The sequence below is a fragment of the Peromyscus eremicus genome, chromosome 7 (genome assembly GCF_949786415.1).
Source record: "Peromyscus eremicus chromosome 7, PerEre_H2_v1, whole genome shotgun sequence".
Classification (NCBI taxonomy): Eukaryota; Metazoa; Chordata; class Mammalia; order Rodentia; family Cricetidae; genus Peromyscus; species Peromyscus eremicus.
Genome location: NC_081422.1, coordinates 42,265,216 through 42,291,593, shown reverse-complemented (window position 1 = coordinate 42,291,593; position 26,378 = coordinate 42,265,216). Strand labels below are relative to the sequence as shown.

Genomic DNA, 26,378 nt, shown 5'->3' with positions numbered 1-26,378 from the left:
AGAAAGAAGCATGCCCACCCCCTAACCCCCACCCTGTATCTAAAGCAAAAGGATTTGGAGAAGAATCTCTTTGGTTTATAGGGAATGGTTAGGGACAGTCTCACTCACTACAGCGTGGCATTATGGATGAAGCCATCACAACATGGAGCCAGTCCAAAGAGTTTAACTTTCAACTCTTCATTCTAACTAAGGCTAAATAGAAGAGAACATGTAATTTAGAACCAAATGTTGGTATGAAACGGAAATAAAAACATAAATATCCAGTGTCTCTGATGGATTAGAAGAGGAAGGAGAATCACTTGACTTAGTTGGCCTAGGAATGACGACAGTCAACAGTGAAAGAAGCTGATTTTAAGTCATATGCTAAAGCAGATTGGCATTATTTTAGCTTCACGTTAGAGTTAGCTGTAATATCTTCACATTCTCATTGGCACTTGATAATAGAGTAGCATTTCAGCAAAATGATTCTTAGATTATCTACCAAGACAACACCATCGACACCATGTAAAATATATATATATATATATATATATATATATATATATATATATATATATATATGCTTCCAATGAACGACTTCTGAGGAGCTTTTAAGCACTGGCCTCAAAACAAGATGCTTGGCTACTCACACTGCACTTCTAGATAGCGCTGGGTCTGCAGGTTTCCAGTGACTGCAGGGTGCTCCACCTGACAGATCACTGGGACCCCGTCATCCTCCTTGTGCACCTTCAGCATCAGCTGACTGGTCACAGTGTACATGTCCGACCACTCTTCCACCTCCGATTTGCCTGCGGGAGACAACATATATCAAGCTCATCTCCCCAAGCCCAACAGTGTTATTTACCTAACATGATGGTAGTGCTGTGTTGCTGGTCATGGCAACCTGTGGCTAGGGACCCCATAAAATGATTATTTCCTTAGTTTCTTTCTTTTCAGCCTTGTATAACAGTATTTCAAATATATTCAAAACCTAAATAATAACATTATTTTTATTCAAATATATTATGTATATTTCTTCTATCTTTGAACTTCCTGCCAAGTCAATTGTGAATTCAACCATTTTGACATCTGGCTGCTTGTGGTATTGGGAAGAGGAAGGAAAAAGCTTTGCACCCCTACAACCATCTGAACTTCAAATATCTATAAGGCTGTCATGCTTCTGAAAAATCCCAGGGCATCATCCAAATCCCCTAAGCAATTCAATCAGCAGCAGAGATATAAACAACCCCCTTTGCCCACCCCCATCATCAACAATTAAGAGGGAAAGTAACTAAATGGATTTACATAATTGAAATTGTAATTGAAATGTTTAAACTCAGAGACTTCTGGAAGACCACAAAAAGTGCAGTGGCAGTGGGCTAGAGCAAAGTAAGATATAGGGCTTTGGGCCAGATGGGAGACACGTCCAAGAACACCCAGAGAAGGAGGGAGGAGGTTTCCGGAGGGAATGAATAGGCCTAGGCAGTCCCTTCCTGAACCCAGCGCTCCCAGGAGCACGGCACACCATTAACTTTCTTTGAATGTTTTGTACTTATCGGTCCACATTTAATGGCTCAATTCACTTAGACAGAGGGGAAATGAGAAACTCCTTCCTTCTAAAACCATACTTAGGAAATAGGAGATTTAAACAGAACAAGCTTTTGGAAACTTGCTGCTCTCTACAGAATTCTCTGTTTCTGGATATAGATTTCCATATCACCTTTCTAAAAGGGCTATTTTCTTCCTTGCATTCTTTCTTTATTTAATGAGTGCACTTACTCTGTCTCAGGGGCTTCCCTAATGCTTTGTAAATATTCACTCATTTCATCTTCATAATAATACCCTATAATTATTGTTCCTATTTCACAGGAAACTGAGGCACAGAGCTAGTATTTCTGTTATACAGAGGTGAGCTCCAGGGTCCTTTGTTCAGGTGCTACTTTCAGGGCAAGCTAAAAAGGAGAGAGACAAATGCTGACAGGCATGAGAGACAGGAGAAGCAATAGAAATTGGTCAAATAGGAGCAGGGCTATAGAAACTGCCTGTAGTGTCACCCCAAAATCAGAGACTTTGCAAAAGAATGGGCTGGCAAATCAGGCAACAGAATTACAGGTTCACCAGCAAGGTAGTCCCTGTGAACTCATAATTAACTTAAGCTCTCGGCCCGCAAGGTCACTGCTCTAGCAGGAAAGCACATACCAACCAACAGCTGAGGCTGCGGTGCATGGCAGAATGACTTGGGATTTAAAAAAAACGCGTAAATGAAAATGTGGGGTTCTGAACCATTAAGTCACGACAGAGCAGAGGATAACAGCAATGACACTTGAGGTACAGACAGAGACAGCCACGGATTGTGGGATATCCCCAGCACAAGCTCCTCCTGGTATGAAGAGCTTGAGTTTACAGGTTTGGTTCCTCACCAACTCTCAAACCACAGAGGGAGGCTATGAACGAAAACAATGAAAGCTGTTCTCTTCTGGCCTCAGATGCTTTTGCTAATCGATTAGAAACCGTATCTGGATAAAGACTTTTGTTTGAGGGGCATCTGTTGACAATTCTCACAAAGGCCTACTTGCTAGAGCCGAGTGTCAGCTAACTGCTTCCTGTCTGGGCAGCGTGCACCCTACCTTTCAGTTCCTTGTTCCCTTTGAACCATCTGATGGTGGTGGCTGGCTTGCTGGCCATGGCAGTGCAGTTGACTTCAATCTCCTCCCCTTCAACGGCCGTGTCTTTCTGGATGTCGATCATCAAGTTACGTGGCGGGACTACAAATCAAACACACATATTTTATAAACACAGGACCCGTTTATGGACAGATTCTCCTCCTCACTGGGAATCAGCGTGGCTACTACCAACAAAGAGGCAGACAAGGGACACTGCTGGTGGGATCACATCCTGATGGCAAAATAAACTGCCAGAGGAGGGGAAGAACTAAATAGACGATGTCATGTAAAGTGGATCATACATAATCAGATAATTCAGAATGTCTTTTCTAAATGTATCCTATTTAGTGACCAGTCTCCAATTCCTGAATTATCACCGACCTAAGATTAACAATCCAGGTATTAGTCCTTAGAAAATGGATAAAGAAATAGGTATAAAATCAAGAGGAGTACACACTATTGAAACTAATGTCCTTACCTGGAAGCCCCTGAAAGCAATAATTTTCCTTGAACTCAACCCTTGGATTTCAATCTTCATAGGAAAGACTTCAAAGTCTACTAACAAAGATAAAAAGCTTGAGGCCCCTTAGAAGAATCACTCACCACAAACATGCACAGAAAAAGTATGCTTCAGAACCAGTTACAGTGAACTTGAACTACAGCAATTTATATGAGTGAGGACACTGTCCTCCAGTGGGTGGAGAGTCATTAAAAGAAAGGTTTGGCAATATAGGAAATGCCAGGTATGTGCAGGCATTTACCATACCCCAAATTCCAACGCTCAGATCTTAGAAACCAAAGGTAAACGAGATTCCTAAGTGCTTGAAAGACACTCAGATATCAGAATTAAAACCACTTTTCTATAAGCATATTAAATATCCCTGTAATGAAATAGTCAAAACAGAAGACTTGAGGGCTGACATCCTGAACAGAGTGTGCATGACAGCAGTGATGATGATGACGGGAGTTAAATTTTTGTCTTTTAATGAAACTGAGTTGACAGTGAAACTCCCTATAATGTGCAGTCCTACCTCAAGACTGAGCCTCCTGAAATAAAAATCACTAAGAATACAGAATTCAGTGGTGTGAAACTAAGAATGTGAGCCCTGACCACCATGAATAAGCAAAGACAGGGCTGAGACTTATGATTAATAAGTTTCTCAACTCAGAAGAGAAACAAGAAATTAAATATGTATAAACATGCCATCCTGACCATCAAGTTGAATAATACATCTCTGATACCGCTTCAATAAATTATGGGATTAAACCATGTTATTTGGGATTTCCAACTGTTCCAGTCCAATGTGAAAATTCTGTCCACAGGAAGATTTTCATACTGAATTAGAGCGATTGAAAATTCTTATAGAGAATGATGAAAGAGGAAAAACAAAATGATTTGTTGCATATGTTTCTCAGCAAGATGGTGCACTGTGGAGGCAGGGAGGGGGTAACCGCTGGAGCAGAGGCGCTGTTCTCTGTTCCCCATGTGCAAGGAAAACATCGCGTTTGTTCAAGTGGGTGGGTTGCTAATGTGGTATGGCCCAAAGGAGTAGTTACTCATGGCAAAGAACATTTTAAAAACTTAGCAGAAGACAGTTTAGCATCCAGTTTAAGGGTGTGCACCTGATGGAATTTTTAGAGACACAGAAAGGCAGTGACAAAAACAAAACAAAACTAACAAACAAGCAAACAAACAAACAGGGTGCTTCGGCTGGCTGTGTCCTTTTCATAGTTCGTGCGAATGATACTCAGATGGGTTGCAGATTGCCATTCTGTACATCTAGATAGCATACAGGGAATACACAGACAGTACATACCCAGAATAAGCACATACTTACTACTGGATGGTAGGAATAGCGAAGGGGAAATGCCACTGTTGGATCAAATGTCAGTGGAAACAACTGTCTAAGCCTAAAGAAACTAAGATCTTGGTAAGTGACAGCACAAGAGAAATAAAAAAGATAATGATGGAGGAGTAAAAGGCCACAGCGGGTCCTCACAAACAAACCGAGGCACAGAAAAGACAGTCTCTTGGGGTCTGGATGGAAATGAAAACAGTGAAAAAAAATAGTTCTTGAAATTGATATGCTCGATATTTCCTGATAAGAACTATAATTACTAATATCACTGTCAAGAGAGAGCAATCAGCTAAAACTACTGACAGTGTTGGGATTCCCTCTGAAATGGAGTATTTCTCCCACCTCATGCCTCTGGAAGAAACACCTTGACGGGCATTCAGAATCTAGGATCTTTCTTAATGGGAATAGATACAGGCGTTGCTGGGACTCCACACGGACGACTAAGTCGCAGTGGAACCTGGTATCCATGCCATCTGTTAGTCATGCTTGTGTTCTGGGCATCTTGCTCCCGTTCTCTCCTTTTTTATGGTGTGTCTGAAGACACACCGAGACTCCTCAGCCCAGTCCTCTCATAGCCTCCATCACCTGCTCATTTCTTATCACCCACAAACTATGGCAGGACTATTTCTTTCAGAGCACAGTTTCAAAAGCTTCAGTCCCTGGTCACAGGGCTCTGTGTTTCTGAGCCCCTAGCTGGACAGAACAATACAGGGATGGAGCTTGCGGAGGATGTCATGGCAAATAGGAAGCAAGTAGAACGGACCTAGAGGGGGCCAGGGCAAGAAGATGTAGCCCCAAGGACATGCTTCTCATGGCATGTTTCTTTCAATGAGGCACTGTCTTCCACTTTTTACCTCTCTCACAAGTGCTATCATGTTACAAATCAAATCCAAGGATGAATTCATTGATTAGGTCAGAGACCTCAAGATGTAATCACTTCCCCAAAGCATGCCAGCTGGTGAAAAAGCCCAGGATACATGAAGCCATAAGAGACGAGTCACATTCAAATTGTAACAATCTCCAGTGGCATCTCTTGGTGGAGAGCCTTTACTGCCTTCATTTGGTCCTAAAGATGGCATCTGACCCTCCCACATCAACAACAGTGTCTGCTAAATCAAAGCAGGGATATCCAGAAAGACAGGTGTACATAGGACAGGAAAATCCACAAATAGCACCTTTAGGCTTTGGGGTCTGAGAGCTTGACAGGCGTTAAGGTTTGTATCTGACGTTTCCCTTTGGGTCTTAGCTTTCTTCCTTCTCCCTCTGTTGTCACAGACACACTCTATGTCCCTATTACGTGCAGAGCAATCTCAGTAATCTGATTCCCCGATTACCTTCCTGTACTGCTGGCATCTTCTTTACCTTAAGCCAAAGGGAAAGTGTAGAAACTCCAAAAGCTGGAAAATACACCCCGTGTAAAAAACAATGGACTTACACATTGCTGAGGTCGTCATTTTGAGAAATAGCTCAATGATTTTCCCCAAGCCCATAAACAGTTTTCTCAAGGTTGAGATCAGTATTGCTCCTCCTTTGCTGAGATCAGAAGAAAGAGGCAAGTGGGGTGGGAGTTGTCGGGTTACAAGTATAAGGTTTGAGGATGAGTTACATTTTGGATGCTATAAAGACACTTCTCCCAGACTCTTTCCCCTATGTAGAAACCCTTATTTGGTCTGAATCAGAAACACTCACAGGGGTCTACATTTCTTGGGACTTTTAAAGAGCAATGAAGAATTGGATAATACAAGTGACGTGATTTAAATTTGCCTTTCTGAGAACAGAAGGTTGAAGAAGAAAAATTTCTTTTGGCCTATTAATCCTATCCCATTATTTTTTCCTTTCACTTCATCCTGATTTCATAATGTCTATTGTAATACAAAGGAGTTAGCAAAGTCTTTAATCCATTTCTAGAAAAACGAATAAAAACTGGTGCTAGCCAGAGAACACACGTGTATACACGATCCACTAAACAGACACAGCTAGTAAGAACTGCCTGCAGCCATTAATGAAAACAACCACAGACCTTTCTGAGAAGGAGCATGCAGAGGAAAACCTGAATGAAAAAAAAAATCACACAGAAAGAAGCACTAGAAAACAGCCTGGAATGTCAAGGTTCCTCTTAGCTAACCTCAAATCTATAAGAGTGCTAATTATAAACAATACGCCTACAACATTAAAAAAATCACCAATATCAAGATGAGTCACATTAATTACTACAAAATAGGAGTCTTAAACCTGATCAGTATGTGAAATCTCACTCTAAGACCCTCTAAAATAATTAGGTCTTGCGTTCCTGGAGTCTGAAGAGTGAGCACTAATCTTAGGCGGACAGGACTGTAATAATATTAGCTACTATTATCAGTAACTGCATTCATCTCAGCAGTCTTGTGTCTCTTGTTCATCTCCTCTTATGAACAGAATAGAAAGAGTCCTACATTGTGTGCTGGGACAAGGACATGAACTCGTCACAAGTGGAAGACTGAATGGCCCACACGGCACCTGAATACACAGAAACTATCACAGGAGAGTTTTCGGGTTTTTACATAGATGAGATCTACACATAATGTAACTACAGAACAGCATAGAAACCATTAACAAACACTCATCTCTGTATCTTAGAACTACGCTAAAGTTTTTGCTGAATGCATTAAATAACTAATAGTCATATCACTAAAGTGAGCATCTTCAACCTATCGAGGAGACTGACAGCTGTGTAAGTACATATGGAATTCTTTTCAGAGAGCCATGGATAGCAACGGAGATGCGAAGACATCATTCCCCATTCATTATAATATCTAAAACTCTAAACCTTAGGAGGAAGGCTTGAATGTGTATCAGTGGAAATTGTCAGATTTTGGAATATGAAAGACTCTCACACTGATGACAACAATTTTACTCTGTCAAGGAATCCTAGATAACTTCAATGGAAAGAAGATGAAATGAATGCATAATATCTGCAAAGAGAACACTGACTAGTATTACTTTCAAGTACACTTAAGTTAATGCCTTTATAAAATACAAGCAGGAACCTATTACTTCTATAATAATGAGACCTCCAAATGGATTGCAGGCAGGATGTCTCTCCCAAGTCTACATGTTGGTAGTTGACTCCAGTACACAGTTGAACTGGCCCAGCACAGTGACTTAGAATAAATACGCCAGACACGGATAACTGACAGGAAGCAGTGTCTTGCCAATGGTCCAAAAGACGTGCTTTTGAAAAATTGTGAAGTTCCAGAAAAGCCCTGAAACAGCACTTCACTTGGGCTTTAACTGAAAATTATCTGCACTACCAGACACAGCACTTGTCAGGCAGATTAGTAATGTCTGTTTGGAGTCCCTAGAGTTTGAATGCTGTGTGTGTGTGTGTGTGTGTGTGTGTGTGTGTGTGTGTGTGTGTTCGTTCCTGTCTTTATGTACAACACATATATGTATAGACTAGACCTCAGACACTCTTCCTCGGGCACCATCTACCTTGTTTTTCAAACAAGTCTCTCACTGGCGTGGGATTCTCTGGCTGGCCAGCCCCAGGGATCCATCCGCCTGCCTCTCTAATGTGTGAATTATAAGTGCATGCTATCATGTCTATATTGTGGGGATTGAACTCAAGTCCTTTCACCAGCTAAGCTATCTCCCCAGGTCCTCAGATTATTAATTTTTATTGTATGCTTTGTAACCTTGGCAGAATGGCTTATCTCTGTTAATATTATTTTTTCTATGAAATTAAAATATCAAAACCCTAAAGGTCCATGTAGTAAAAAAGCATCCTGACAATTAAAGTGTCCCGGGTACATTCTGTTTCTTTGCCATCACTCCTGTGGAGACGCTGCAAGTGATGGCAGCTCAAACGTAGATGGTCACTTCCCACGTGTGTGATTCACACACGTGGAGACAAGCAGAAATGGGAAACTTCAAGTGCTTCCTGGTGAAGCTGATTCACCTGCACAATACCAGAATACTCACTCCAGCAGAACTTTGCAGGCAGATCTTGTATAGATTAAATCAGGAAGTGACAGACATACGCGTGCAAGCTATGGACCCTTGCACACAGTCCACACTAGAAACTGTGTGGCCAGACGTTGAGTCTGACTTTCTAAAAGCACAGTCATATCAAGAATATACGCAGGCTTTGGGCACATGGTTTGGCTTAATGAATTAAAAATATTTTCCCTTTTACAGGTGTGTTTAAATAAAGCAATGAGGAAGCAGCTCAATATGTACATTCATAAATACATACATGTGCACACACCCAGCGAAAATGTCCTTCATATTTATCTTTCCTCTTTAATCTTCATATCATTACACCAAAAAACTGCAGCCTGCTGGCCCCAACAGATTTTGATTCATCATCTTCCTGAAGGTGTAAATCAGAGATCCTGCCTCACCCTATGGGATTATGTCCTTGAAAATTCAGTTCCCAAACCTTGTATCAGCTCCTGTCATGCACCAGAATGTATGTCTGTGTAAACTGCAACGAACTCAGACCCTTCAGTAGAGAAATACCTGCTGACTGCATCAAAACAAAACTGTCACCCTGACCACTGGGATCTCTGAAAATCACAATGTGGTGACCACAAATGACGATGCTCAAGTCACTGGAGGTGACCTCACAGCCTGCCAACAGTTCTCTGCTGTTTCTAGGTAAGCCAATCTCAACTGCCTATGTCTGATGACTGCACCTGGTAGCAAGGAATGTGTTCATGGGTATGGTTTTCTGTTCCGTAGCATGAGCTGGGCTATCAGTAGTAAATAGGGCAATATATAAACAAAGCCAAAGAAAAAGGGACCAACCATATTCAAATGAGGATGTCAGTCAGAAGGAAAAATTATCACAAGGTATCTGAGCTTTGCCATGGGTGTAGATATGGGAGCCCATCTTCCCCTCTCTTGCACAGAGGCAAAACACTTGGGGCAGTTAGAAGCAAGGTCATTTCATGTGGTGAGTGACTAATTTAAGGGCTCTAACTTCTCTTGATCTTCGATTCGAAGTCTGAGGTCTGAAACCCAAGAACAGGTGGAATCTATAAAGAAGGCTGACTGCTATTTCTTAGAGTGTTTGGTAAAACAGGCTATTTTTAAAATTCAGCAAGATGGGTGGTGATTCTCCCTAAAACAACCTGGAACAGTGAGATCCACTCTTAACCCCTTCCTTGTTACTGGAAGCCACTTGGTAGCCTGAGTCATCCCACTGGCTTCCCATGACTAACAAGCATTTCTTCTTACCCAGGACTGTGATGGTGGTGTAACTCTCCTGTGGGGGGTCAGTGTAGAGTTGGCAGAAGTATCTCCCTTCATCCGAAATGGAGACGTTTGTCAGTGACACTTTGAGTTCACTGCTAGAAAAATTGAGCAGTTGAAACCTGCTGTCCTTCAAAGCTGTGAAACAAAACACAGTCAGTATTGTGCAAAAGATGACCAACAATCTATTTCCTTTAACTAGGCAAAAAAAAAAAAAAAGTCAGATGCTAGAAAAACAGCAGCAGAGTGGAAATAATTTAAGTCTTTCTGTATGTGTATGGTACTATTTTACGTTTCTGCAGTGGCTACATGCAGACAAATAACCCCAGTGACCTATCTATCCTAAAGAAACTTAGGCAGGGGCAGGCTTTGAGTGCACTGTACAGCATGCCACACTCTCTGAGGTGGGCAGCAAGGTTCAGAAACAAAAGCACTTTTAGAAAGAAAACACAAAGTAAAAAAACAAACAAACAAACAGTGGGTCCAAATTATGAGATAAAACAAAACAAAAAAGGTAATTTCAAAGTAAAATACTGATTTTAACATGTTATAGTAGACTCTTTACTTGGATATGAATCGAGGTGGGGTAGCCTGATCCAAGGCTTTTTGAGGCCTTAGCTGGTTACACAGTTTTGAAGGTAAGTCCACCTTATGGTAGGAAATTGATCAGACACCAAACAGGAAATTGGAATTACCAAAATGCACCATATGTGGGATTATTATTTAATGCAAAAAGTCTTTTTCAATGTCTTATTAATTTTAGCAAAGTCTATCAGTGCCATATGCATGTGAAATTCAGAGGACCACTTTGTAGAGCTGGTTTCTCCTTCCACCATGTGGGTTTTGGGAATGGAACTAAGGTGGTCAGGCTTGGTACAAGTACCTTTAGCCTCTGAGCCATGTCACTGGTCTTTCTTTAGTCCCTTCAAAGTTCCTTGTTTATCAGCTCTGTCCACAGAATGGCCCAAAATACTGGGAGTGAACAGGAGGCAAGCCAGTGAAACAAGCATGATAGATACTTGCTTCACAGTTAGGTGTCTTGCCAAGCTACAGCAACCATATGAGCCATTGGTGTCATATACAATTCGGTTTCAAATGCTGGCTTTTGTTAAATTGCATTTGAATGGATCTCAGCATCTGGCTATCTCTGTACAGCAGAGGCTATGGTGAAAGATCTGGTCTGTCATTACAGATATAGATTGCCTTGGAAATGCTAATCTTTAAGCCAAACAGATTCCCTATCAGAATGCTATATTTTCCTTGCCTTACCCTATTTGAGTTGTTTGTGTCAGCTAAGTATTTGGGACTCGATTGCAATTCACCTTGAATTACTACAATCAATTCCTATTGCAAAGTAAGACTTTTAAAGGGGACCATTCAAGGTTTCTATTAAGTAGAAAGATTATGATTGCCTGTCTCTTCTTCTCTCTAAAGAATTGACTAAACTTTAAGCATCTAACATTAAATTAGAAAAAGGTGGCCTTGGCAATCTCTTTATCAAGACAATACATACGTAAAAAAAAGTTGCCATCCACTCCTGTGGGGTGGAAACTTACGCCTGAAGTCCTTGAAGTAAATGGTCTGCCTGTTGGGGTTCAGCAGTTGAATCACGGAGTCGTCACTCTTATTGACTTGGCAGCTGATGGTTGCAACTTCTCCCTCGATCACTGTCACGTCTTTAGTAAACAGATTCTGTCCATCACCTTTAAAAAAAGGGAGAAAAAGGTCAGCTGGAACTCTCACCATTTAAAATTTAGTCAGTGAGACCCATTAAAGCAAGAAAAAGTGAGAAACGCACCACAAAAGTAATGTCTGATACAGCCCTAAATACTTTTCTTCCTAGCTCACAAAAGGAGTCATCAAGCTAAGGTGGATCTGGGTTAAAATACAAGTAAGCTTGGAATTGACATGGCTCAAAGTAAGGGGTACCTAGGTCCCAACTTCCAGTATTTTGAACTGTCAACCAGTGTGCTGAGGTGGAACCAGAAAGACCAGGGTACTGATTGCTGTGGACATTGAAGACCGCCCACCTAGAAGAGGGGAGGTATGGCCAAGCCTAGACCACATGCCCTTGAGCCAAGCTAAATTCAATGGTCAGTTAACTGAGGGAGGAAGGCTCAATACATGACCCTATCTAGTTAGCAGATGCTGACATTCCCAATGTACAGGCAGGTCATTTTGTCATGTGTGGGAGGGAGGACCAAACTGGCTCTTTGGGACCTTAATACAACCCAGAAGGCCTACAGTTGAGAATCTGAACATACCTTCATAACTCACCCAAAGCCTTAGGCAGCTCTGAGCTCACCACCCTCCCTGCAGATAACCCCTTCAGCCACTAAAAGATTTTCAGAACATGTCAAAATGTGAGCGCTCTCAGATCCACTGAAACAAGGCTTATCTCCAGATCTGCGCTAGTTTGCAGCATCAAGATTTGTTCCAGGAGCAGAGCATCTCCTAAATGTGTGAAAAGATCCACAGCACAAGGTGGAAGCTCAATTTAGACGCAGAAGATAAGGAATTGTGAAGTGTTCGATTCTGTGGTTGGCCTAACAGGAGACAGAGAAGTCCCGGATACTGCCCTAGCCTTTAAGGAGCTGAGATGTACATAAAACAGGCATCTAATGTCTACTTCCCCCACAAAAAGCGTGTGTACAGGCAGCAGATGTGACAGTCAGTCCAGAAGGGTGAAGACAGACCACTATTACATCAGTTTCCCATCTACAAAATGGGGCAATAATTAAAAGCTATCCCACAGAGTTGTTATAAACACAAAGCAGTTCCCACCATGTCCAGCTTCTCAGACTAAACAGATGGTAACTGCTACATGATCATCACTACTACCATCACCATCACATCGTCATCACCATCCCACCACCACCATCACCACCACCCCATCACCCTCATCATTTCTCTAGACCACATTTAGGAAGCCATTATCACATGTGGGAGTAGAGAATGCAAGAATGCAGGCTTAGGGTCCCTGCTCTGCAGGAGCTCTCTGTGTAGCTGGCATGTATCAGCTTAGGGTGTCTTCTTCACTCCTTGAAGAAGTGTTGTCACATCAAGAAGCAAAGGTCAAAGATAAACGCTACTTTAAAGAATAAAAAAAAATCGAGGCAGCACAAATAGAGGTACAATTAGAATAAGTGGAGGATTTCCACCTGCTATCACATTTCTTCTGAAGGATCCTTTCTTGGCAGGACACAGTGGGTAAGTGTGATGGGGTGTCTAAAATGGCTTAAAGCCAAATCCACCTAGAAATAGACCAGCCCCTGGCAGAGGATTAGAAAACAGGAAACTAGAAGAATAAGGGGGGAAATCATAAGAGCTGCAGATAAACAAAATGCCTGGTGCTTGTAGAGCAAACCCAAATGAAACGTGACCTTGAGCTCCATGACCCCTGAAAGTAGGCCTGCTGTGAGGACACAGGTCTATGTGGGTGGAAGGAGTGAGACTGAACCTGGGAAGCTGGGAGGGAGGGTGGGGGGGGGGAGGGGGGCGAATGCTGTTACAGAGTAACAGCAGAGTGGAGGACTGGGAAAGCTGGGGGGGGTATACTGTCACAGAGTAACAATGGAGTGGAGGGCTGGGAAAGCTGGAGGGGGGGAATACTGTTACAGAGTAACAATGGAGTGGGGGTGATCAGAAAAAACAACTGAGGGGGTGTCTATTGTTTTCCTCCTGTGGATTACTTAACGAACACAGAAGTCAGACCCCAGCAGGAAGGAATGGGTTATTCCCAGAAATGAGCAAAGACCAAGGTGACAGGAATTCCTGCCAATCAGGCCAGCTTTTCAAGGTGGACTTGCTGGCCTTGGATAAGTGTGAACAGGAAGCAGGACACTGGACACCGTATGTTTGCAGGGTAACTTAGTCAGGTAAGGAAATTAAGGAAAAATTACACTGTGATGGGAGAGTAAAACCATGTTAAAGCCATGGGGTTTGCATTGAGGGGACCAGAATATCAAACAGGCTCTTCTTGGGGCAGGAAGGGATTGCTTCTATCTGTAGGGAATGTATTAGTAACACAAACAAGTCTTCAACCGGTGTAAGGTACATGTGCAGAGGCTGCTTGCTGACAGGCATCAGTCCCTTTGGATACCAACTACTACTCTGCAGCTCCTGAGACTTAAAGCTACTGCTAATTCAGTCCTGACAGTTTCTGTGGAAGTACTTACTATTGGCCTTAATTTTAGTTCTTCATGGAAGTTCTATGGCCAGTATATCCTGAGAGGAGGCTACTATATTTATAGCAGCCTTTATGTAGGGGGTTGGGAACCAAGAGGAGTGAAGCATGCTTTTGCATTTTTAAGAACGAAGGTAGTGACAACATCAAGTCAAAGTTGTTGTTTTTGTTTTGTTTTGTTTTGTTTTTTATAACACAATCTACATGTTCCTAATTATTACTTAAAATGAGGTACTATACGATCAGTCTATTTACCAAGTCACTCAGGTAAACTTTTGGCCTTGGCTTGCTGCTCTGCAAACCCATGGTGATGTTGTCAACATCACAGAGTTATTATTTTTTAATTATTAAGACCAAAATCCAGTGCCTCAGAAAAAAATGCCAACTTCTAGCTATGCTATAATATGGTTGTCGTACCAATATGGAAAATTATGTGCTAATGAAATATTTGGCTGAAAGACATCAAAGTGCTTTGGCTGATGGGGGTGGCCCAAGGATGTCATTCTTTAAAAAAAAATCACCAATCAATTATACAGGTCAGCTGGATGGCAGTTATGTTAAACAGAGCCCCATACGTTGAGGCACCATGGATGGCTGCAATGGGATAATAATGACCCATTTATTTGAGGCAAAGGACTTGAATGACAGCGAGGAAAATACAGTACGTATGTCAGTACCTTACTGCCTGAAGCCTTTATGTAAAAATGATTTCTGCTCACATCCTCAAATATGTCTTCCAAAAGGAAGAATACACACTACAACTTGATAAATTTCCCCCTTGAAATGAATGTTGAGACAATTAGGTTGTCACAAAATGCAATCTCATGTGTAGCAGGAGCGAAACACGAAACTTTGGTATCTCCCTTAAAGAATGCATTTAAAAACCCTTCAGAGTTTTCTAAAACTCAATTAGCTGACATACTGTCAAGGCAGGAACAGTACATGTTCAGGGGAAAAGAAATCAAATAGGTACAATATCCAGCCATTAAATGAAGCTGTTAACAGCCAGGTAATTTATTTTAAGGGTGGAGCAATGGCTGGCATGTGTAGACATTTCCAACTGCTAATTGGTGCATTTGGATGAAGTTTGGGAGACAGAATCAAACTGAATTTTAATTTATACCAGAAGTTGTTGTATCATAGGGGTGCTTCCTATAACTTTCAGATTTCTTTTGTTGTCTATTTTTCTTCACACACTTCCATTTATTCTTTGTGTGTGCATGTGGAAGACAGAGGATGACTTGCTGGAGTCAGTCATTTCCTTCCATCAAGTGAGTTCCCGGGCTCAAAGTCCTCAGGCTTGGTGGTAGGTGCCTCATCATGATAGCCTATAGTTCGCTCTTCCAGAAAGAGTCTTGCTGTGTCCCCTTGAATGGTCTACTCCGGGCTATGTAGCACAGGCTACCCACACATTTATAGCAATTTTCCTTCTTCATACTTAAGTGTTCTGGGATTACAGACATGCCCTACCACACCTGGCTAACTTTCAGAGTTGCTCTGTAATTCCTAAAAACAAAGACCTAAATTAAAGAGGGCCTTTCATTCAGGAGCAAGCATCCTCCATTAAACCAGACACTTCTTGGACAGTTACAATGACAAGAAAGCTTATTGTCTACACAAGGTAAAACTACCTTTGATGACTACCAGTGACCCTTATGGCATCTTGATAGGACTGGTGTTGGGACTTATGTTCCTTATTAGCAGTTTTTAACTAATATAAATGCGCAGAGACTCTTTCTAAAACATCATTTTGTTAAATACTCCCTTTAGGTGGCATTGCACAAAATGCTAGACTCCATCCCTGTCCATTTAATCAGCAATATGTCCATACAGAAGTGACAAGTGACAGGATCTCAAAGCCAGAGGTGAAAGTGAGAAACAGGAAGAAGAACTAAGGTGTTCCCAGTGCTGGACGGGGCACTGGCTGCATTCCCCTTCCCAGTCTTCTGGGGTTTTCAGTACTTCTGCTGTGAAGATTCAACTCCAAAGTCTGATTTGAGGAAGTTGCCTGGCATGATTCAGCTAAGTGGCTGAGCTAAGGGGTGGTAGAACCTTGTTCTGGATGACAACTCCCTTCCCCTGGCCCTGCTTACCAGCCAACATCTCAGGACTGGTTGCTAAGGTCCTTCTGGTTCTGCCTTGGAAATATTGCTTGTTTTTAAAGAGGGTTATTTCCTTATGAGAAACTTGTGATTTTTTTTTATTTCCATAATTTATCCTGAACACAATTACACACTTCAAGATGAGAGAGAGGTCGTCCTGAATGCAAAATACCTGTTTACTACTGCCGCCTCCTTCCAGCACACAGCACAAGCTGCCCCCAGAGAAAGCCTTTATTACCAGGGCACGGTGGGCATTTGCCAATGCCCAGAGCTCTCGCCCCTGCTGCCTGGCTGCTAACAAATAAAACACTTAAAACAAATAAAACTGGGGGAGTTTTCCCAGTCAGGCCCATAATAAAAGGTCAAGTCACCATTAAAACAGATTTCAGCGAACGCCGTGGCAGCTATGGAAACTCCCACCTACCCCCACACACAGAGGGGCACCATGACACTTAATTCAGAGGGTGGTTTGCACAAAGAAGCAATACATAAAGCCCTTGGCCTTCTCCCTCAGCAGCTAAACCATATTAGAGAAACTGTCCCCATCCCTGCTCTAGGAAAAACTGAACCTGTAGCATTAACTTGGCAGGGTTACTGTCTAAACAGGAGGCACCCAAGCCCCAAATGTAGGTGGCTAAAAGAAAACCCACACTGATGATGATGAAGTCAGGGAGTTAAAGTCCCTACTATGGTCCCCGAAAGTGTATTTCTTAAATGCTATGTACATGTATGCATGTACTCGTGTGCAGGAACATTAGCTGGTGCAGCAGGTGTGGAGGCCAAAGGAGGATGAGGTGCCCTGCCCTATCACTCCACCAATCTCCCTGGATGCAGGGGTTCCTACTGAACCTGGAGCTCACCATGTTTTTGCTAGGCTGGTGGTCAGTGAGCACCCAGGGCTGCTTGGCTCTCCCTAGCCACCAATATAGGCACTAGTAGCCACATCCAGCTCTTATATGGGTTATGAGGATTCAGACTCAGGTCCTCATGCTTGACCAGCAAGCACTCTTTCACACCATCTCCCCAGGCCCAGTTCTGGAAGCTTTACAGCAATCGAAGACTCACTCTTATTCTCCAAGAAGCATCAAAGTTTGAAACTTTCAAAGAAACAAAATACCTGCATGTCTTTGGAAAGCTTATTTTCGATTGCTCTGGGAGCCCTGTGTGACCTGAAACTTGTTACCATATGCTCACTTCTATTGGGTCCTATTTTTATTACCCTGTTAAAGATGTGCCCAACTCAGGAGAAGAGAGTCCATCTCGACTGAGTAAGACCATTATTACAAGCAGAGGCACTGCAGTTCCAGCTAAAGTTTCCAAGAGCCAGAACAGAGATGACTATGTTTCAGAAAAGGAAACAAAAGAATTAAGATTCTGTTGAAACCCAGAGGGAGAAATCTTTCTAACTGCATATGTTCCCTCAAGTCAATGTAAACACAGTATGTGCTACAAATCATTAACAAAGCCATTAAGATTTGATTTCTATCTAAGCAATTATTGTCAGCATATTTTGTACATTTCCTTTAAAAGACTCAATCCTATCTTTCAATTCATTAAACTGTTCCCTACATTTACAGAGTTTTATATCAAATCAGAAACCTATTTGAATTAATAAGAATTACAGTAAAAGTAATTTGAAAATAAATTATTTGAAGTTCAAGCCACGAAAGCTTTTGATGGAAGAATTCAGTCCCATTTAAACACGACAGTAGCATTTTGAGTCAGCCACATACTGATGAGAGACAGTGAAAGCCGTGTCCCAAAAGAGAGTTCCATCAACCAGGGTTAAAGGTTAAGGGGATGACCTCTTCAAAACAAATACAATTTTTTATTTTTAAGGAAGGCAATATCCCAACCTTCATGAATACTTGAATATTTTTTAAAATCAAAAGCAATCAATCTGTCTGTGGCTCACAAGGCTTCTGTTAACCTTTTTGATCCTCATCCATGTTTTTCTGTCCCCAAAAGTAAAATCAGAATGTTGACTGTCTGCTCCAAGGACCAGCTCCATCTTCTTAATGGTCAAAACAATTATGACCACAAGCCACACAGGTCATAAGCTTACAGACAAACAGTAACTACGTGGACAAAGATCTCTCTGACACTGACCCAAACACTGTCCCAACCTCTTTATCCAGAGAAGCCAAAGAAACCTCCAAGAGCAACTCTTTCTGACAGACCTAGGCCCTGGACAGAGATGCGCCAAAAACCACAGGGCAAGCAACAGGACAGGACAAATGTCCTGACAGGAACGCCTTCTCTTGCCTGTTTGTTTCTAAATAGCATTCATTGATTTGATTCTAATTGTAAAAGTGATATATGCTCACTTTTTATTGCTGTTCTGAAGGCGTTGCCGTGTTTTTAGGCGGTATTTCTAAGACTGTGTCCTATACACAGAGGTGGCTAGACACTCCTAAGTATCCACTATTCTATAATTGCTGCTGTGTCACTTGAGCTTATAAGGAAAAACATTGAATTTATTCTTAACCTCCCTTTATAATCAGTAAAAGGTGAGGCAAATTTCTGAACGGCAAGTTAAAGAGGAATCTTCCTTGGTGCTGGCTTTTCTTCAATTAAAATTGTTGATTTCCCCTGAATACAAAACAAAAAATATCTGACACAACATTAAACTATTCATGAATATTCTGTATACACATTCTTGTTTAGTTGACTAATGGCAAATTAACGCTCTCTATTTTAGCTTAAACACATAGTATAGGTATGTTTGATTAGCATTGAATTCCAAAAGCTGATTACTATGCATGCTTTGATTATGTAATTACATAATAGAGCATAATGGCTCCTTTGGAGTCATTATGATCTATATGGCAAATATGTTTCAGTTTTGCTATAGTTTAAATACATGCTGAGATGACAGCTCATAACAAGGTCCCACTTTTCAGTCTTATCAGCTAAATGGGCATTTCCTCATTCATCCTAACATCTCCTTGACACCAATTAAGGCCTATTGTGGCAAGCTGCACACACTTGCGAGAAATTCCCTTTGTTTTCTTGGCATTAAAAAAATGGATATTAATTTTAAAAGCTGTATTAAGCAAAAGGCGTGGTTTGTTTGCTTATTTACTTATTTTTAAAAGGCTAAAATTCCATCCTTCATCCACCTCTGAAAAGGTCTGCGGGGAATCACATCTAGTTCATTAATCACGGCTCAGACAACCACAAGGGGGTTAAAGATGGAATTTCACCTTTAACTCCAAAATGCAAGGGCAGGGAGCAGGCAGAGAATACAGATGCTCACGGAGGTGGCGCTGCAATGCATACAGCTCGGGTCTTCATGAACATCAGCCACACCAAGGGGCACAAAGGCTTGCTTCTGCAAATCCCCTTTCTCCCCGTCTCCCTTGTATTTTGAAGTTCCTTGGGGTGGAGGTAGCTATGAAACAGCACAGCAAGATCTCTCCTTCACAGCCCTTGCACTGGGGTTTTCATAGATCTAAGGCCAACACATCTTCCAGACTGAAGAGATTTTTTGATAATTCTACCCTGACCTTACAAACTGCAAAGTAGTCTGTCTGGTTTTAAAATAGGAGAAAAGTTACTGTAAGGAATTATGTAAAGTTTTTCTTGTCCCCATGAAACTCTTTAATCTCAGCTGCAAGAAGAGTTATTTCTGCTTTTCCCTCCCAGGGGAATGATCCTTATACCATGCCAAACTAAAGGTGACCGGAATCTCAACTTTAAAGACAAATATGCACCCAGCTATTTTTACCATTTCGTCTATTGGTTTTCAGCATGGAGGCTGAAGAACTGAGGTCAAGTACAGTGCACCTTACATTTACATGGAATGGGTATCTCTTTTGTGAAAGGCAACATTGATTAGACACAGGAAAACTCTTTTCAAGGAAGATGGTGACAAAGAAAGTAGTTACAGAGCATGTGTGTCTGTGCTGTTTCAATTCCAACCATCACATTAGCGTCCATCCCTTTGAAAGACTCCAAGTTCAATAACTTTTTAATCAGGGCCTATACCACTAAAAAGGCCAAGCCAATTATGACGCTTAAGTGTTTAAGCTTGTCTGATCCCCAAAAGGAAGAGGTGTGAGTCACTACACTGAATGTGTCTACGTATCAGTACCAGCCATGAAACCTGAAGGTCTGAATTAGCTTTTCAATTAAAATGCATGCACCAAAGAAACTAACAGCAACAAAAGAATCCAGAACATAAAAATAAACCATAAAGATTAGAAACGATTGCTGAATCCTGCTGCTGTTCATGCTGAAAGGGGAGGGACCCAGATGTCCCTAACTCCTTTCATTTACTCTCCTGGCTGGATAGCATGGTCTCGTCCTTCAGCAACAAGATAACATTTTTTTTTGTTGTTGTTGTTTACTTGGAAAGAATACTGCCTAACCCTGAAGAACCGCCCTCCCCCACACCCCACCCCATACACACGCATACTCGATAGGCTTTAGATGGAGAAAAACATAGCCCTCAAATGGAGTTTTATTTGCTTGGGAGATGGCATTGAAGTCACCTTGTGAAAGAGTCCTTTTAAGCCTGTTAAATCTGCTTAGAGGCTCTTGGGAGAAGGAGGGTGGCTCTTAAAAATATTAATTAAAAAGTAACCGCAGTCATCCAACTTGGACTTTGGAGAAGAACAATCTGAAGACAGAGGCTTCTTATAAAACTAATTGTGTTGGCAGAGCAAGTGATTTCTCCTCAATGGGCTTGATTCTGCGATGCGCGTTTATGGCGAAAGAAGAAAGGACAGGGTTAGATGGCGCTGCTTCTGTCCAACTCAAGGCTGGCTGCTATGCCAGCCTTTCAAAATGCATTATACTTCTCCCAGGCAAAATGGAGCTGTGCTGAAGGCCAACTGTTGATCTTCTGTGTCAGCCACTTTGCTAATGAACTGATAATAAGATATATTCCATTCTCTGGGACTGTTCAGGGACGGCTCTGCAGAGTGAGAGTGGGCTGTCCATGGCCCTGCTGTCCACAGGCATGGGTCCATGAGGGAGAAAATTGCATACAATACAGGGGTGGATAGTGTATCTAGCGGCTGAGAGTGATGAAGCATCTATCCAGGATGGTTCCTTGGACCCCAGATTAGCTGAAGTCTGAGATGACAGGAAAGGGTTGTTGTTAATTTAGGTAACAGAACTATCTCCATTTCTAAAACCACAGCTATCCACAATGGAAATGAAGGGCTTATGTGACTGAGATTCAAATTACTTGTTAAAATACTTGACAACCACCCCAAAGCACAAACATGTTTTGCTGTTCCTGTATGGATTTTCCTCTTACCCAGAACAGAACTACTTAGTACATACACCACAGTAGCCATGGCTGGGCTACAACAAAAATACAATGTTAACTTTTCCTAACGAAATAAAAAGCACACAAATACGTTGGACATGGCTGACTGTTGGGGTCAGTTGGACTGAAACATGCCTTTCCAGTCCTGCTAAGCAGTAAGTACAGCAGAGATGGATACTACTCAGCACTTGCCCTTACCAGTTATGCCTCAAAAAAATTCTCTAAATTGAATTTCTGTAGAACTCGTCTCCAGTCTCAATGGAGCTGTTACATGCATTCCCCCTACGTTTTAACACCCAACTCAATATCATTTTCCATTTGATAAAAGGTACCATGATTGAACTTAGGTCACTTTTTGCTTCAACTCACTAAAAGCTAAGTTTTTTTTCTTTCTGTTTGCCCCAGGGGCTTAAATGATTAACAATTAATGTAAGATATTTAAAATCACAAGGTTACAGCAAGGAACTGTAATTCTACATATATACAGAAGAAAAAGAAAACTCCCACTATTACCTAGAGGAACCACTATTCAAGTCATCTGCATGAAAACCAAAGATAATTTATTTTTAAGGTGTTTCCAATGTGCTAGGTATTATGTTTCATTTTTATATTATCTCATTTAAACCTTCTATACTCCCATGTTGTTTGCTATCTTCTGACTGTTCCCCATATGCACACAAGAAAACTAAGAAGTGGTTGGATCTGATCCTCTACGGTTAGCCCTCGATCTGCTGCTACTAACAATCCCACTGTATCAGTGAGGTAGCTGAAAGGACATTACATTTTATGATGCTAAAAGAACAGAGGAACTAATGGAACACTCTACAGCATCTCATTTATGACTCAGGAATAAAACTGAACAGCATGCCCAGCATAGAAAGGAATCTGAAGCCAAGCAACCCTTCTATCAGCAATAGGCATGCTCTAATATGCAAAACTGATCAAATCAGCTCCCCAACCAGAGCCCACAAATAAGGTCTTTAGTATTTAGGGAGGAGACATCTGTTCTGCAGACTGATCCAGGCTCAGTTCTGCAGACTGATCCAGGCTCAGCAGCTCAGCTCCAGCTTCAGGCATTTATAGTACCTGCTTCAAGGGCATTTATTAGTATCAAAAGTCTATGTGACCAAAATTTGGCTGTAACAGCAGTCTCTTCCTACATCTCTTCATTCATTTTTCCTGCCAACAAGAGCCACTGAAAACCTTCCAAGTTTAAAGCTTAGAACCGACAGGACAAGCACGTAGGGCTATCAGTTGGAGCACAACAGATATGGACTCTGGGTGAATGTCAGCTTCAAATGACATTACTACAGACACAGAAGTGGAGAGACAGGAGGGGAGAGATGCTTCATATTCTTATTCTAAAGAGTGTCCCAAGTGTGTGTAATGTGGTTTGTTCGAGAAACAGCTGTAAATCCATGATAATCATCATGCTGAATAATGCTGCAACATTCCACTTACATCTCCTACTAGGAAGCCAAGCAGCTTTGGACTATTATATGAAACAACAGTTTCTTAGCTGGAAAATTGGCCCTTATTGGTGGGTTATTCACTGTATCGTCTGTCAGTCAGAAAGCAAGTGGTGGGTGGTTTATTTTTTAAACCTCTGGGTGCTTGAGCTGCTGTTCTCAGCTAAGTCTGAAGGAAACACTGAACTCAGGAAACTGCTCAGCCAGAGTTTGAGGATGGGATTGTGAAAGGAGACAGGCAGTGGCCCAAGGAGCTTCCTTCCAGATTCCACTCTCATGCGTGCTGATTGCCCGGTGCCAAGACCATGTCAGGCAGATATGCACAGTAACGATCCAAATTGGTGCCATTATACAAATAACTTGATTAGTATCATCCAAGTGTGGGCTGCTGATTAATCATCACTGAAATTAGAGATAAGTGATAAGGGCATTCATTACTCATGACTTGTTTTTCAGGAGTAAGGGGGCAGCAGAGGAGAAAGGAGAAGTGTTAGACTTTAAAACAGGGATCCGTGCTATGGTTTGAAGCTTCATGGTGATGGAAATCTGTAATTCTGAGTTTTCCTACATTTTTAAACTGGGCAAATGGTATCTCTCTAACAAGGTTATAAGGAGACTTGAGTGAAGAAATGCTGGGTGTGAGTGTGTGTGTTATAAAAAACACAACTCTGAAAATGCTAAATAAAGGATTATATATCCTTCAAATCCATTCATGGTCAGCATCAGCTCCATGACCTCTGTCTATATTACTGAGGCATTTTTTAACATCTTTAAAATCCATTGGACTTTTTACTTTAAGCTTCAGAAGTTTAGATGTTATTCATCCGTCTTAATTTCTTTTCCTGTTACCAATATAGAACACTCTGAAATAACTTAAAGGATAAAGGGCCTACTGTGACCTATGGTCCAAAGTACAAGGAAGTAAGTCAAGGCACAGGAACTTGCCACCGCTGCGCACACTGCAACCACAGTCAGGAAACAGAGGGATGAACACACGCCAGTGTTTGCGGTTTTTCATTTTACACAGTTAAGGATCCCCTGCCCAGGAAACAGTCCTGCCCAAAGTTAAGAAAGGTCATCCCACATCAATTAATATAATCAAGAAAATCCCTCATGTGTACCGAAGTGATTCTTGACTCTGTCAAGCTGACCACCCCCTCATGCTACTACACAATTATCTGAAAAGCAGAGAGCAAGTTTAAACATTTTCATTGGAAAACATTTACGTTAAACTACATACTAACCTGTATATATGAAAAACAGCAGGCAACTAGTAGATGTAGGCAGAGGGATGACATTGGAATTAGACTCAATGTATAGCATTCAAAAATTACTCTGTAGCCTCTCTTTATTTCTATATAAGCCTATAGTAAGTCCAGAGAGCAATTTCTATCTTCCCAGGTAGACAACATTAAGTTGGCAATACAACACAACATAACATCTTCCTTGGCAAACTTCACAATGAACATCACAGATACCTGGCATACTAAGGGGGCATGATGTACAAAAGTTACAGAGTGCATAATTGATTCTTTCTAAATGCCAAAATGAAAGCTAAATGAAATGAAACAAGAACTCCACCACACTGGCGAACCGGCCACTTTCTTTGTCCTATTCTTTAATACAGGAAGGACCCCATGAAATATGGAAATAAGCAGGAATGGCTGAGCCCTCTCTAACTCACCTTAGCCTGTTAGGCTCGTCTATGTCCTCTGCTGTTTCTGGCCAATGTTGGCTGTCACTTCTCACACATAATTTCCTCTTTTCTTACTAAGTGCAAGAGCTTGGGAGAAAGCTACCAGGCACTGAGACCTTTCCTGCTTACTAATGAGTTCCTGGGTGTGTCTAGGATGTCTGAGGTCTCCAGAAATGTAACCTTCACTAAGTGCTGCTCTCCTGTGGCATGTGGGGGTGTAATTCCCCCCTTCATATGACATTGGAGGAAAGAAAAGAGCACAGACAAAATTTAATAATAATATATGATTTAGCTTGACAATTATACTCTGACACTAATAGATATTCTTAGGTAAAAATACACCCTTGCATGTAGGAGCAAATCAATACATAATTGGCATCTGACACTAGTTGGCTATTGACAGTAGTTTCTTACTGTATCACTGGATCAAACCCCCTATCACTAATCTAAACATAGAAGCAGAAAAGCTGACCCTGGAGAAATTCCCACCCATCCTGCAGGTGTGAGTGCAACCACTAGCTAGCTCTTCATTCGTGTGGGGGTGGGGTTATTGTGCAGGTGGGTGGGTGTGTTCGTGTGTGAGTAAACGCACCAAGAGGTCAACCTTGGGTGCTATTCCTCAGAAGCCACCCTTGGGATTTGAGGCAGGGTCTCTCACTGGACGGCGTTCACTAAGCTGGCTAGGCTGGCTAGCCAGACAGCACCAGAAATCTGCGTGTCTCAGCTTCCATAGTGCGGTGATTCCAAACACGCTGACACCAAGACCAGCTTTTTTATACAGGTTCTGTGATTGACAGCCTGTGCTTCCTGACTTCCAGCACACAGTGAGTTGTACTCATCAGTCTCACTCTTCATTATGCTGACTCTTCCACTTGTTTACAGCGTGCTGTTCTGAATTGGTTTTCCACTGGGTCCATCCTACCTCTGCCCTTACCAGCTAGTCCTGCTTCAGCTCTCTAAGCCTTAGGTTTCCTCACATGTTATCAGGACATGAAAAGGTCTCCTTATGTGGAGAACCAATGGATTCTCATTTGAAGATCTGAGGCAAATTTATGAATTGATATAGCAGCATGCTTAACATGGTTTGTGTATATCCCAAATTACTTAATGTTATTTTAATTATTTTTAGCTCCTCATTCTTGTGTATCCTCCCCAAATAAAAACGTTATTTACCAATGCTATTACTTTAAGTATTTTTAGTGTCATCTTATTTTTCTTTATATCCCTAACATAGAACACAGTGTCACCATATATGGCAGGTGCTCAGTAAATGACCGATCCTGAATGAGGTTACTAAATAAGAATCTGTTAGGACATCACATGCCCTGGACACTCTCAATTTTTGAAATTGACTAGCCCATATAATGTCCAAACATCTTTAGATATTTATATGCCACATAGACTTTTGAATTAAAACTTTTTAAAGCATTTCTATAATTTTAGTTTTAAGCTTTAGAAATGATTTACAATAGAATATTTTATTCTAAATTTAAAAAAAAACCTGTCTCAAAGTTTTTTTGTTTTTAATAAGGCTAGAAAGCAAGTGAGCAAACATATCATTTTACTGTCTTTATATTGCACAGCTCTGTTTTAGGGGAGAGAGATGACAGACAGCTCTACACACACATACATATACAGACAACAATGTGCTAATATTTGTCTGCCCCTCCCCCATGTAAGTATATCATCATTGTGTTCTAAGAACCGTAGGCCCAACTCACACGAGTGGACTGTGGATTCTAGACGGGGGGGGGGGGGGGAGGAGAGTGGAAGGATGTGTTTGAGAAGATCCTGGTTTGTTAAAAATACTGTAAAGATTCTAATATGTCCTGAAGAAAGAGCACAAGAGGGGTCATAGGCTGGATGCTGAAGGACATCGTATGCCAGGCTAGGGAATTTACACTTTAT

General features: G+C 41.5%; 1 protein-coding gene across 6 annotated transcripts in view; it reads right to left on the bottom strand.

The window, feature by feature from the left end:
• Positions 1-26,378, bottom strand: part of Cadm1 (cell adhesion molecule 1) — a 328,281-nt gene that overhangs the window by 51,635 nt on the left and 250,268 nt on the right. For all 6 annotated transcript variants that reach the window (XM_059267777.1, XM_059267779.1, XM_059267778.1 and 3 more), the window contains exons 2-5: positions 11,293-11,439; positions 9,722-9,874; positions 2,607-2,744; positions 630-788 (exon numbers count right to left, since the gene is read on the bottom strand). In XM_059267777.1, coding sequence (XP_059123760.1) covers positions 630-788; positions 2,607-2,744; positions 9,722-9,874; positions 11,293-11,439 — 597 coding nt within the window. The remainder of the gene's footprint in view (positions 1-629; positions 789-2,606; positions 2,745-9,721; positions 9,875-11,292; positions 11,440-26,378) is intronic.